Raw genomic sequence first — 13,989 nt, 5'->3', positions numbered from 1 at the left:
GGTAATTTTAATAATAATCGGTTACAGTTTTAAGGCACTTTAGAGTTCAAAAAGTAGGTCCCCTCTATCACTTCATTTTATGCATTCAGTGAGACAGGCAGACAGGAGGCAGGCGACGGAGCTGGGTTGCAAAACTGTTACTACTGAACATGTTTGTATGATGAGTCCTTACCTTGGGCTCCCCTGCAGCAGAAGCTTATGTGCTGCTATTTCACCTAGGAGTCCAATCCCAGAGGAGCAGGAGAGACAGGGGGTGAGGCAGAGAAGTAGGAAGAACAAATAAGGGTCACACTGACCAGGTCACTGCTTGGTTTCATCATGACTCGTCATCGCTGGATCTTGCAGGACTGTCTCCTAAGAGACCATGTGAAGAAATGCCTCACAGAACAGTTCCCCAGGAGGAAGAAGGGAGAGGAATTCATCTACCAGCCTCTCACTCCCATTGATCTGAGGTTTATTACTGCATGGGGCATTAACTTCCCAGCCCTTTGTCTCATGCCTCTGTAGCAACAGGAAATGAGGCATGTGGCAAGGTAGCATTGGCTTATGCTCACATGAGGCTGATCGACACAGTGAGCAGAGCAGAGCCCCTGCACGATGAGTGACAGTGGTGGTGGCTGGTGGGAAACACACAGCCAAGAATGCAAGGAACAAGCAGAGCATAGGAGATGTTTGATACACCTACCAAGTAAAGCAAACCAGTTCCCTGACATCCGCAGAGCCCGTTCATCCTTTTCCTCTCACCAAACATAATGCTGCAAGCATTAGAATGCTAGTAAGTTCCAGGGTGGGGATTTGAACCCCACTCTTCTTGACCGTAGACACTATAATCTTCCCATCATAACATGCTGCCCCCATTTATATGACCATGAATGTAGACCACGAGTATGCACAAATAGATGCCATCCCGAAGAGTTACTGAGGAGTTACTGGGAGAGTCTTTCTGTTAATATGAGGAACATGCTCAGATTAAGTGGACAGTAGAATCAAAACCAAAAGGAAAATGAGAACAGAGTTAATCATTTGAGTAACCTGCATACAGAGGGACCACCCTAGAGAGCAGAGCCCTCATGTCTGAAAACCATTCTTGGATTTATAATTCACCCCAGGTATATCTGTAGGAATACATGGAACCACTGCTTCAATATTGCAAAACCATGTCCAAATTATGATTCAAAGACAGTGGAGGGTGGCAGAAGAAGAGGTTAAATACAGTAGGCAGGACAGTATCAATCACCTTTTCTGGAAGCTGGGGCTCAGGAACCTTAGGTAAGTCCAATGATAATATCTATGAGGGCAATAATGAATATTATGAAAGATGCAGCATCTATGTCCACCATAGAAATCCTTTACAATCTCACTTCTATTATTTCTATGATTTTATAAAGGGTGACGAGTAGGAAATACCTTACTAGAAACTGATTTGGTGTTGGAAAACTTTTAGAAGAAGTACATTCATTCAACAAACATTTATTGAATGTCTACCAATGTTTAACCATGGTAAATTCAGGGTTCGGCACTAGAATTATTTTGGATTATTAAAACATGATCCACGCACTCTAGGAGCTCAGTTTAGGGTACCCATGGCAAGTGGTCTTTATCTTCCGAGATCATAGCTAAACTCTTCACGAAAGAGTTGCATCAGCTATCAGCAATTTCTGTACTGAGCACTGGGATGAGACCAGCAGCACATGTGCCAAATACTTCATATCAGTTGAGATATACTAGTCTACTTGTTTGAGCGGTGATGGATCTTCCAGAAGTCCACAGGATTTGAGCTGGGAAGTTCTTAAGCTGAGTTCAAAAAGAGAGTTCCCAAAGGAATCCAATTGATCAGGAGAAAAAGAAATCATTCAAACAACAGGTGGTAATCTGGCGGGCTGTCCCTCTGTCCACAGGGTTCCTGCAGCAACTCTCCCCCTGAAACAGTGATAATTTCCTCCTAAAAGGGAAAAAAAGGAAAATTCACTTATAATCAAGAAAGAGAAATAAACGTCTACCAGACAGAGACTGGTTTAAGACAGAAAGACAAAGAGCATGCATCTACCTCTGCTTCACTCAAATTTCTAGAAATGACAGGACAAAATCTGCCTTTAAAAAGAAATAAATCCAAAAAATTACTGGAAAATAAGAAGAAATGCCATCAACAAAGTGAAAAAGGTTAAAGAATCCTTAAAAAACAAAAGTCGTGCAGGATGGGATTGTCAGAGGAATCAGTGGGGGGCAGGGGCTAGTGCGAGCTGGGGACAGGTTGGGGAACTCTAGGCAGGTGTTTGCCTCAGAGGTGTTTCCCTCAGGCAGCTCAGGAAAGGAGGAGATGCACACAGTTTCCCGGGTGGCCAAAGAGATCCAAAAAGTTCAAACACTCCCAAGCCTAAAATGTGAACCACTCACTGTCAACTCCAACCCCCACAGCATTAAGAGACTGGATTTGGGAAACAGAAACTCTAGCCACTCATGGACAAACAGGAAATTTAGCAATGGAAGATCACCACATAGCCCAAAACCCATAAACATTTAAGAAAAATCATTACCATAAAAGAAAGATGCCAAACTCAACAACAGAAATGATTCCCAAGGAAATGTCAAGTCTATAAATTTAAAACAAAGAGAAGGAGCCTTTAAGAGATGTGCATTAATCCCCTCCGTAGAATAAGATTAGCTGCAGAGAAAGTCAGTTAGTCAATAAGTCAATGAGTCAGTCCGTCTCTCTCAAAAAAAAAAAAAAAAAAGAAGAAGAAAAGTCATCCATGAAACAAGAATGGGCCCTTTGTTAGAAAAAAAAAAGAACCAATTAAAGAACCCAGATATGAAAAGCATGACCATTTAAATTAAAAAGAAAAATTTCAGTATAAGGCCTGAGTAACAGCATGGACATAACTAAAGAGCAATTTAGTTGCTCAAAGAAATGTCACATCAGTGAGAAAGAGACATCTTAATAGAAAAATGGACAAAGGATATGAATGGATGATTCACAGAAGAAGAAATCCAAGTGGCCATTAAACATATGAAGAGATCCTCAGCATCAGTGGTCAGCAGAGAAATGCAAGCTAAACCACAGTGAGATTCAGCGTCTGCCTGTCTGATGAAAAAAATTAAATGACCGATAGGCCACCGTGTTGGCAGCAGTCTGGGGAAACAGCCTCATATAGAGTTGGCAGGGGCCTGAATTGGCACCACAATTTTGAAGGGCAATCTGGCAGATCTTTTCTAATTAAAATGTGCACACGCTTCTCTCTAGCAGTTCCAGTCTGAGGGACTCATCCTAGAGAAATATTGCACATGCATCCACAGTGACATACATAGGAAAGTCTCTGCACCACTGTTTGTGATCACGAAAAACCGGAAGCCAGATAAGTGGCTATCAAGAGGAGAATGGGTAATTAAACCGTAATATACATCCATGGAATAAGATGGGGCATTTATAAGGATTGATACATGTATTGACATGGAAAGATCTCATAGACATGCTTTAATAATAGCCAGCATGTCCTGATAATTTACAAGTGTCAAGTCTATTTTTTCATCACTTTAAACAGTGATATCTCATTGAAACCTTACAGGTACCTGAAGAAGTGAGTGCTGTTATTAAACCCATCTTACTGAGGAGGAAACTGAGGCCCAAAATTCTGAGTAGTTTCCCAAAGTCACACACAGTAATGAAGTTGGGATTTAAAATTCAGCAGCCTGATCCTAGGGATCATGCTTTTTAAAACTATATTCAATGATTTATTTAGCATGTAAAAAATCAAGTTGTCCAGCTATATGTAAAGAATTATGCAACCTACGTGAAAAATAACAAAACTATGTACATAAGTTTCTGTGTTACTGCCCAGGAAATACTTAGACAGACACATGGCAGATTAATACTTCCAGGTGAACGATGGAAATGGGGATTTGGAATGAATGAGCCTCTCACTTTGTATCGTATTTGATTTTTCTTAAAATATAATCAGGAATTAATTGCGTAATTAAAATTTTAATTTATAAAAGCTGACCACCAGATCCCCAGATGGGCACAGATGCTATATCTCTAAAGAAATGTGTTAGGAATGAAACTTTCAGTCTCTAAAGTTTAGATTCGGAAGAGAATAAAGACCTTCAAAAAACATTTGGTCTGGCCTTTCCGTATAGGAACCTGTCCTGAGAGGTGGACGTTTACCCTTTGCTCGAAACACGTCCAGGAACACGGAGCTTATCACTGCTCATGCAGCTTGTATGCTACAGGGAGAGCAAAACAATGTGGTTTGGTGGGAAAGCGCACACTTCAGAGGCAGACAGCATGAAACTTAACTCCTGGTCCTCGTGGTATCAGCCATGGAAACTTGGCCTTGGTTCCCGGATCTGTGCAATGGGGCTAAGATGCCTCCCTCACAGAGCTACTGGGAAGATTAAATAAGAGCATGAACGTAGAGCACGAGGCTCAGTGCTTGACAGAGACAAAGTGCCAATACCCCCACATGCCCTCTCTTTCTCTTTCCTCTGGTTGTTAGAAGGCTACACAAGTGGAAATCTACCTTGATCCTGATTGGTACAATTTTCTGGGCAGTACTCAGTGTGCAGGTATTTGTGAATGGGTGATTTTCTACGTGCTTTACTCACAAGGTCAAGTCAAGAGCTGTCCCTGGAGCCCTGGAAACATCCAGCAAGAGAGGAAGAGAAAGCGATACAAATCCAAGAGTCCCTCTTGGAGTAAAAGCCCAGTGAAATAGTCAAATCCTTCTGTGAACCTTCTTACACCTGCAAAGCGCAGGCAGATGTTGGACCCTGAGCTGCCACCACTCTGCCTCCCAAAATCCTTTGGTTCAGCGAACTCTCAGAAGCCTGGCTTGAAGTTCACGAGAGGGACATTTTTGGGAATGAGCTGAGGTGTGACATCTGGGCATGGAGAGAGGCTGATCAGCCAAACCCTTGTGCTGAAAGTAGGGAGCGCTCAGGCACGCAAGGTGAGAAGAGGCCTGGGGGCCAGGCTTAGGTGTGCACACCTGCCCCAGAGGATGAGCCAGAGAGAAGAACGTGGGCTCCAGGGCCTGGTCTAGACAACCTCTGGCCTCGTCTACCCTGGCCCTGATTCTCTTTATCTCTGTGCCCCTCCAGCCCCACGGCTCAGAGCCCGCAGCCTTGCTGTGCCTGCCTCGGCTCTCTCTTCAGCTCAAGTGTCTACCAGTTTCATCCCCCAGCGAGCACCCCAAAGAGGGATACCTTATGGAAATCAACGAGATCTGTGAGCGTTGCATGGCGATTGGGGTCCACTCCCAGGAAGCTGTAAAAATCCCCAGAGGCATCCACAAGAAAGTGCTTGAACCCCTTCTGCAGGCGGTAGGAGAGGGTGTAACCCCAGATTTTCTCACTGACCCGGACCAGAAATGCTCCCTCGGTCATGTTCTCCAGGAGATCTTCTGCATTTTCTCGGCTAATAATCCCTGGTTTAAAAAAGGAAAAAGAAAAAAGTCAGCAGGTTCTGCAGCCTCCCCCAGCACCCTCCCTGACCCCTCCCTAGCCCTCGCCCTGTGGCTCAGTCCACGTGCCGTCCTGTCCATGGGTACAGGGTGTCAGGAAGGGAAGGGCCTCAGCGTGGCCAGCACACGCTACTTCCACAGCAGGAGCAACTTGGCCCGGCGCAACCAGCTGCGAACCTGGGGGCAGAGTTTCCACTAGGACCTGAACTGAGCACACTTTCCTCTCCAAATAAAGCCATCCTGATTTGAATTAATTGGATAAGCAAGGAATTAGCAATGAGCTGGAATATAGTATAGAGTGATTACAAATACAAGTCACCAGGTACTGCCCTGTGGGAAGCCCTGAGAGTCCTGCTGCAATGACCAGAATGACTGCTGACGCTGCCTCACTTAGCTCCCTGGAACCACAAAGGAGCACCTGAAGACAGGATTTCCCTTAAAGAGTAAAAGGACTCCCTCCAAATACCCGTGGACACCAGGCAAAATATTTCTTAATAGGGGCACAGAATTAAGCTTTACTTCAGCTCAAAGAACAAAACTTTCTAAGGTTTTGCAGTCCTACGCGATGTGGTTACATCATAATATGGAAGTCAGGTCTGGCCTTGGAGATGTTGATATGCCAGTGACAACGCCCTGAAATGCTTTTAGGGAGCTGCTGTCATCTGGGTGATGCGGGAGAGGCGACGTGTTTGGTAGATCAGACTCTGGAGTCAGGAGATGGGAAGAGAAGGGGAAGTCAGACCTCCCGGTCTAATTCCCCAACTCTGCCCTTACCTGGCTATGGGATCCCCAGCCAAGCCCTCGACTTCTCCAATGGCCTTTGACATTCCGATGGTCATAACCCATCTACTTCAAAGGTATATTATGACTTTCAAGTCAGAAAAAGAATTCGAAATCTTTTTATACACTGGGAACAGCTGTGGAAATGTTGGATCCTGTTATCGGTTATTTTGGTGAATTGCAATGCACTGTCCCTTTGCACACCCGCTTGTATGCCCTTTACACACATTCACCATCAGTGGCGAGCAGGCAGATGGAAGTGCTGCCTGCTCATCGCCGTGACCCTTAGAGGCACTGCACACCTGTGACTTCTCCCCACCTGAATCCCCGATGCCACTCCCAAGTGAACCTCCAGTCAGACTCCCCTCCCATTACTCTCCTACCCAAATCACAAGGGACTTTCCTTGTGCCCAAAGCAGAAGACACAGAGGCAACCACGCCGTCAAAGGCTCCACCTTTTAAAGACAGTCAGCACAATCGGGGACCACCCATTTCCTCCTTGCCCAGGACATACCAAGGAGCAATCAAGCCAGCTACGCCCTCCCCAGTCAAGCTGTATAAGTAGAACACTAGGGAGGTAAGGGGACAAGGCAGGGCTGGGGGCTGGGAAGAAGGAGGACCGGAAGAAGTCACCTCCATCCCCAGTCCAGGCACCTCAAACTGAAGCGCAGCAGGGTTGGGGACAGGAGATGAGACTGTTACAGGGGGTGGGAGACTAACGGTCAAATGTGAAGAGAACTCGACTTTATAATATCTAAAAATGACCAGTAACCCCAAAACGGCCATGTCCTGTATCTCCCCTACCTAAAACCCTCGAGCAGCTTCCCACTGGCGACCAGCAGAGCCCAGCCTCAGGCACGGTGGACACCGGCTCCCTGCCCCACCCACACCTGTCTCTCCAGGGTTACCCACCACCCCATGCACCGTTCCGGCTGCTCCCCATGAGCCTTCCTTGGGTGAAGCCTCATCCTCACTCCCAGCACCCTTTGTCCCAGCTGGACCCGACTCCCCTTTGAAGACTGACTCTTCCTCTCTCCCAGGAATCACATGCTGCCGGTAGCCTACACTCTATCTCTGTGCAAGTCTGAAAAAGATGACCCTCTGAGTGGTGGAATTAGAAAAAGATGCCTCTCTGGGCCCCAACTGCAAAGCCCACAGCTTGATTGGCGGGGGCTGGGGGGGCCGCACATCAATCCCTGCTCTCCCCAACAAGCCCCCTTGGCAGGGTCCCTTTATTCCACATACAACCTGCCCAACCGATCGGGAATCATTTCTATCCCAGGAGGCTGCATTGGATATCCCACCTTCAGGTTTTCACAACATCCTACCCAAACGCTACCACAGATGAGTTAAACAGGCTGTGAACTGCTCAAGGCCTGGAGCTGTGGCAGCCATGGGAGATGCTACCCAGGCCTCCCTTCCAGAGAGACCTGTCGCCGGGAGCAGCATCGTGTCCTTCAGCATCCAGGGCAGAGGCACACTCTCCCCAGGCTGCTCCCCCCAGGGGGTACCAGAGCTGCCACTCCTGCCCAAGGTGAGTCTCCTCTAGCCAGCGATCTTTGCTCTGGGCCTCCCCATCAGCCTGACCAAGATTTTCTCTGAGCTGCACTCCAGGACAGGCTCAGATTATGCAATCGTCCTTCTGCCCCCTCCAGAGGTGCCAGACCTGCACCGCGTTCTGAAGACCCTGCCTGCCCGCCTTCCCCTGCAGCCTCCTCCCTTTGTCCTTCACAGGCCCTTCCACCAATCAATCTCTGCACTTCTGCTTCCCGGAAGATCTGAACTGACATGACTCCTTACCATCTTTATATCCCCCGTGCCTGGGATGCTGGGATTCACGTTTGGAGCAGTCATCAAGAGCATGGACTCAAATCACAGCCTAGGGACTTGTTCCATAGGTGGCCTTGGGTGATTACTTAAATTTCTCTGAAACCTAGTTTGGTGTCCTCATCTATTAAAGGATATGATAATAATTCCTACATCTTAAAGTTGTTTGAGAATTAATTAAGTTAATGCATGAATTTCCTTAGCACAGTGCCTAAGAACGTAATATTAATAAATATCTAACGTGATATAACTATTTGCATTGGATACACTAAATATCCCACATGGGTTAGTAGTTACACTGAAAGAGAATTTTAAACCAGAGAACACAGGATTATCTTTAATTAGAAATTTTAAGGGTTTTTTTTTTCCTTTAGTCATTAACAGGAAATAGAGGCCAGAGTAAGATGAGATCGCTTATAAAAACGAGTTAATAAGTTTCATCCGTTGCACATCCTTGTAGCAACAATTAAAAAGTCTGCAGAAGATACAGGTACAAATATAAACATAGACCAGAGTTTCTCAGCTTGGGCACTGCCAACATTTTGGGCCCCTTATTGCTTGCTGTGGGGGGCGGGGGTAGCCTTGTGCACTGCAAGATGTTTAGCATCATCTCTGGCCTCTACCCCCAGAGGCCAAAAGCACTTCCCAGCTGTGACAACCAAAAATGTCTCCAGATATTGTCAAATGTCCTGGCAGCACAATTACCCTGTTGAGAACCATTGGCACGGACACAGACCAGAATTCTCTAAAAAGTGTTGGTATTTTAGAAAAAAAAGTAGTAGAACAACAATACCGTAATGTGTGATATAATTTATGCAAGAAACATGCCTTCCACAATGGTTTATATAAAAATTATCAAAATTTTACAAACATAAGCTCTATGAGCACAAGAATTTTGTCTGTTCTTTCTCTCCCCACTACATCTTCATGTCTAAAACAGTGTCTAGAAGTTAGGACCTCAGTAAATAGTGCTGAATAAATCATTAATTAATTAAAAGTATAATCCCAAAACTAGCATTTATGGACTGCTGGCATTATGCCAACCGCTGTGCTAAGACTCATAAACACTAGATCATTCGGTTCTCATAATAATCCTTTGAGGTAGGTACTTTTATTCTCTGCATTTTGTAGAGTTGAAAATTAGGCTCAGAGAGATTGAGTTACTTGCCGAAGTCTCACAGCTAGTACGAGGCGGAGCCGGCACAGGGGGGCAGCATTTTTTTTTTTTTTTTTTTTTTTTTTGAGACAGTCTCACTATGTTGCCCAGGCTAGAGTGCTGTGGCGTCATCCTCGCTCACAGCAACCTCAGACTCCCAGGCTCAAGCGATCCTCCTGCCTCAGCCTCCCGAGTAGCTGGGACTACAGGCATGCGCCACCATGCCCGGCTAATTTTTTCTCTATATATTTTTAGTTGTCCAATTAATTTCTTTCTATTTTTAGTAGAGACAGGGTCTCGCTCTTGCTCAGGCTGGTTTCGAACTCTTGAGCTCAAACAATCCGCCCGCCTCGGCCTCCCAGAGAGCTAGGATTACAGGGCAGCATTCTTTTTAATGTCAGTCACACCCACAAGGCTCGCACTCCTGTTAGACTGCCAGCAGCCTGTTTTGCCTACATACAACCCATACCCATCCTGGAGGAATGCGTGGGCGAGGGTGGATTAGGTAACCAGCTGTGCCCCCAGGGCTGCTGTGCTCGCAGCACAAATCATGAGACTTCAGCCAGGAAGCCTACTGCAGCCTCTCTGCTGAGCTGCAGATTTTAAGGCTGACCACGATTCAAGAAGCAATGCCCAGGCTGGGCGCGGTGGCTCACGCCTGTAATCCTAGCACTCTGGGAGGCCAAGGTGGGAGCATTACTTGAGCTCAGGAGTTCAAGACCAGCCTGAGCAAGAGCGAGACCCCCATCTCTACTATAAATAGAAAGAAATTAGCCAAACAACTAAAACTAGAAAAAATTAGCTGGGCACGGTGGTGCACGCCTGTAGTCCCAGCTACCCGGGAGGCTGAGGCAGCAGGATCGCTTGAACCCAGGAGTTTGAGGTTGCTGTGAGCTAGGCTGACGCCGCGGCACTCTAGCCTGGGCAACAGAGTGAGACTCTGTCTCAAAAAAAAAAAAAGAAGCAATGCCCAGAGGTCTGGTTTTGTCAGAGGCTGTACCCAAAGGAGCCTGATGTGGAGAGTGAGGAATAGTTGCAAACATCTGCAAACAGAAATTGTGCTCGGACTCCAGGGCAGAGGTCTTTCCAGTTTGGAGAGACCCCTCCCCGAGGACTGGGAGATTAACTATACTATCCTATTGAAAGACGGTGCTAAAGCCGAACGAATCTGAGTTTCCAATCCTGTCTCTGCCACTTACAGCCTGATCTTAAACAAGTAAATCTCTTCCGTGGTAACGTGGACTTGCATTAGTATCACCCAAAGTTACTGGCCATGTTAAGTGAAACAATGCCAGGGGAGTGACGCATGCTGTGACTACAGCAGCCGCTGCAGCCTGGCAGTGCACAACCCCAGCCGCGCCCTAGCCTGCGCCACACAGTGCAAGGGTCAGTGGCAGAAGTGAACAGAGCTGTAACCCGGAAACTGAGACAGAAGCCCAGGATTCAGACTGGGGCCCTCGATGGGGACTAAGGAGGGATGCACCTGAGCCTGCCTCAGCTGGGACCGAGCACCTAAGGCCACCCAACTAACTACAGCGCCCCCTGTTGGGCCTCTGCAGAACAGGACAGGGCAGTGATCAGGGGACAGAGGTCCTTCATGGCAGCCACTCCCTTCCCCTTGGTTCCATACTGCAGCGAGTAAAGGTGAGAGGCAGAGAGTGCAGAAGGAACGATGAATGCTGGCCTAGGAAACGAGTCCAGGTTCGCTTTCACTCTCCCTACGCCAGCACGTGACTATTGCAGGCAGGCGTTTGCAGCCTCTCTGGCCCCGTCGAGGTGGGGCCTGCAGCACCCTACTCCTCTGTTACTGCACCCTGCGCCCAAATCCCGGCGTGTCCTCCCTGACACCTCCTCTAATCCTCTCCCTGGATTCCATTCCAAGTCGTCGGCTCTCAAACACCGCCACCAACTTCACATCCACTGTCAAAACATTTACTCCATCAGTGCTAATCAGCGGCAGCCCCAGGAAAGGAAAGGCACTTGAACTATACTTTCAGAAGACGCTCTGCTGTAACAGACACATAAATTTACACGTTAGCAAATCCTCAAAGCAGACCCGTGACTCTATCCCAGCCCCTCCTCCACCTCCATTCGGTTCCCGGAAATCATTAGCTTGGAATTGAACCTGAGTAACCAAAAGAGCTCTTTTTGTTTCTCTGTTAGGGCTTCACCCTGAAAAGAAAGAAACGCAGGCAGGCCAGCCACGACGTTTCGCTTTTTATGGGTCTCAATTCATCTGACGTGCATATTTCTTAACGCTTTCGCCGCAGCTACGCCTCACTGGCTGACAACTCCTCCATTACCGCTCTGCTATTTCTCATTCATTTTTGTGACTTTCCCTTCTTATTGCCATTCTTTCCAGACGATATCATTAAGGAGGCTGGAATTATTAAGCTCTTCCTTCTCAACAGTTTCTCAAAGCATCCTAAAGCCACAGAGATGGTGATGAATGAGCTCAAATGCCTTCATTTTTTATAACTCCAAATGAAATTTAACTATGGCTAACTGCTGAGACAAGGGTTTCACCGGACGAGCTTCTTGCTTCCAGATATATTTATGCACAAGAGGCAACATCCATGCCCACGAATGTCTGCTCCAAGGTTCCAATCACGAATGCCGCTGTTCATGAGAGAGGCCGGCACCATCCAGCAAAATGACTTCTGTGCAAGGATCCTGCGTAACGCTTACCTCAACTGGATATATAAATTTATAGTGTGATTGTCTGCTTAGCGTCAGTCTTGCAGAAGCCAGGTTATTTTCCTCTGTATGGTGGACATAGATTGGTCTTGCCTGCCCAGTATCATTCATCTGTCTTCTGACAAGGGAATAGTGACCTTCTTTTGGGAAGGTCAGATTCCAGGCAGAGGTCTTTCCTGCTCTCAGTCTACGCAGTTCCAATAGGGTGGAATCTGCCACACCCATTCCGCATGGTCACCTGACCCAGGCCTAGCCAATCAGACAGTTCATCCCCCTGGCCACAGCGATTGGTTCAGGAGTGGGCATGTGACCAAACCAGGTCCAACAAGGCGGACTACTGGGCTACTATTGAGGCTGTTGAGAGAAAAGCATTAGCTCTCTTCTAGGATTTGAACCTAGGAGAACACAGCCATGCAACCTCAGGCTGATGCGTTGCTTGAGAATGAAAACAACACGGAAACCAATAGAGCTGAAAGATGGAGAGAGGGCAGTTGCTAAAAAGCTTAAGCTTCCTGGTTCAAGAAAAGCCTGAAGCTGGACCTACCTGTGGTATTTTCAGTCTTATAAGCTGAAAAATTCTCTTTTTGGTTATATCAGTTTGAATTTTTTTGTTACATACAGGTGAATGTTAAGTTCCATGAGGGTAGAGAAGTCATTGGTTTTGTTTAGTACCTTATGCCCTGTACTTATAGCACACAACAGAAGCTTAACACTCATAATCAACAAATGAACTATTTAAATGCCTTTACCCAGGGAGCCTGCCTCCTAATGTCCCTGTCTAGGTAACTCAACAATCCCAAACACTGACACTTCCCTGTTTTACTCTACTTATTGCGTAAGGACCTTCCAGGCTGTATGGAGACTCAGAAGGCATCCTTCAGGAACTCAGTGGGAGGGTGACACAAGCCTCAGGAGGAACAGACACTTGCCCCAGGTAGGAATAAGGCATGGCAGCTAAAACAGCTGGCCCCGTAGCCCAGAAAGGCTGGATGTCTCCTAAAGAAACAGCCATCCCCCCATCCTCACAGAGACATCCTGGATTGGAAAGGAACTGATCCTCTGGAGCACTGTGTGCCTGGAGCAGCTACTCAATCTCTGGGGTCTCTATTCCCTCACCTGTGAGATGGCAACAGGGCTGCACTGCACAGGTAGGAGCATGGATTGAAGCCAGATCACCCGGGTTTGAGTCCCACCTCCCCCACTTACTAACAGGGCAACCATGGGCAAGTGGCTTCACTTCTCTGTGCCTCAGCTTCCTCACCTGTGAAATGGGGCTAAAGCTAGTAGCAAGTGCATAGTGATGTTATAAGGATTAAATAAATTAACATATAAGAAGTATTTAGAAGGGTACCCAGCATACTGTAAACACTGTGTACATAATTGCTAGTATTATAACCTATTCCAGAGAGTTTTATGAAGAGAAAATACTGGATGTTCAATGTTTACTTAACATAATGCCAGCACAAAGTACATGTTCAATAAATCATTAGTTAAAACATAAAAAGCCAGTGTGATCCCACAGATGAGACCAACTAGCACACCCCACAGATACTGACCAAAGCATGCCTGAGGACCAGTGTAAGGTCATGTGTCCTCTACCCCAGGGTGCTACTGATCCAAGAGGTACCTTTGTGCACCTCCAGACAGACACAGCCCCATACAAAGTACAGGGCTTGGAAGTAGAGCAGGCACCAGAACTACAGACAGCTGAAAAGAAGGAGTTACAATCTTGGGAACACCATTACCATCTATGCTTTTCTAACACAAAAATAATTTCATTCTTCTTTGTACTCCCTTTTTGAGAACATATAACCAGTGCACACTTAAAAAAAAAAAAGAAGAAGGAAAATATTCCTTTATTTCTTAGCTGGAACAGCTTAAGTAAGAACTTAAGAGGAAACTGGGTCAACTGACCTACTTTTTTCTCTTTCAGAAAGTTCTGCATTTGGGATCAGAGTTGGTGAAAATTTCCATTCCAAATTCTGCCCAGGAGAGGAAAATTAGCAATCTCCCTTGACATGATGGATCATGACATGCTAACCAACCTTCCAAATGGCCTGTGTGTTACAC

General features: G+C 46.5%; 1 protein-coding gene across 1 annotated transcript in view; it reads right to left on the bottom strand.

The window, feature by feature from the left end:
• Positions 1–1,853: 1,853 nt before the first annotated feature.
• SH2D4B (SH2 domain containing 4B) overlaps positions 1,854–13,989 on the bottom strand; it is a 72,312-nt gene continuing 60,176 nt past the window's right edge. Inside the window, exon 7 of the mRNA XM_012663248.1 lies at positions 1,854–1,942. Coding sequence (XP_012518702.1) covers positions 1,854–1,942 — 89 coding nt within the window. The remainder of the gene's footprint in view (positions 1,943–13,989) is intronic.

The sequence above is a fragment of the Propithecus coquereli genome, unplaced genomic scaffold, assembly GCF_000956105.1.
Source record: "Propithecus coquereli isolate 6110/MARCELLA unplaced genomic scaffold, Pcoq_1.0 Scaffold80, whole genome shotgun sequence".
NCBI classification, from domain to species: domain Eukaryota; kingdom Metazoa; phylum Chordata; class Mammalia; order Primates; family Indriidae; genus Propithecus; species Propithecus coquereli.
Note: the sequence above shows the minus strand (reverse complement) of the source record. Positions and strands in the feature narration are given on the sequence as shown.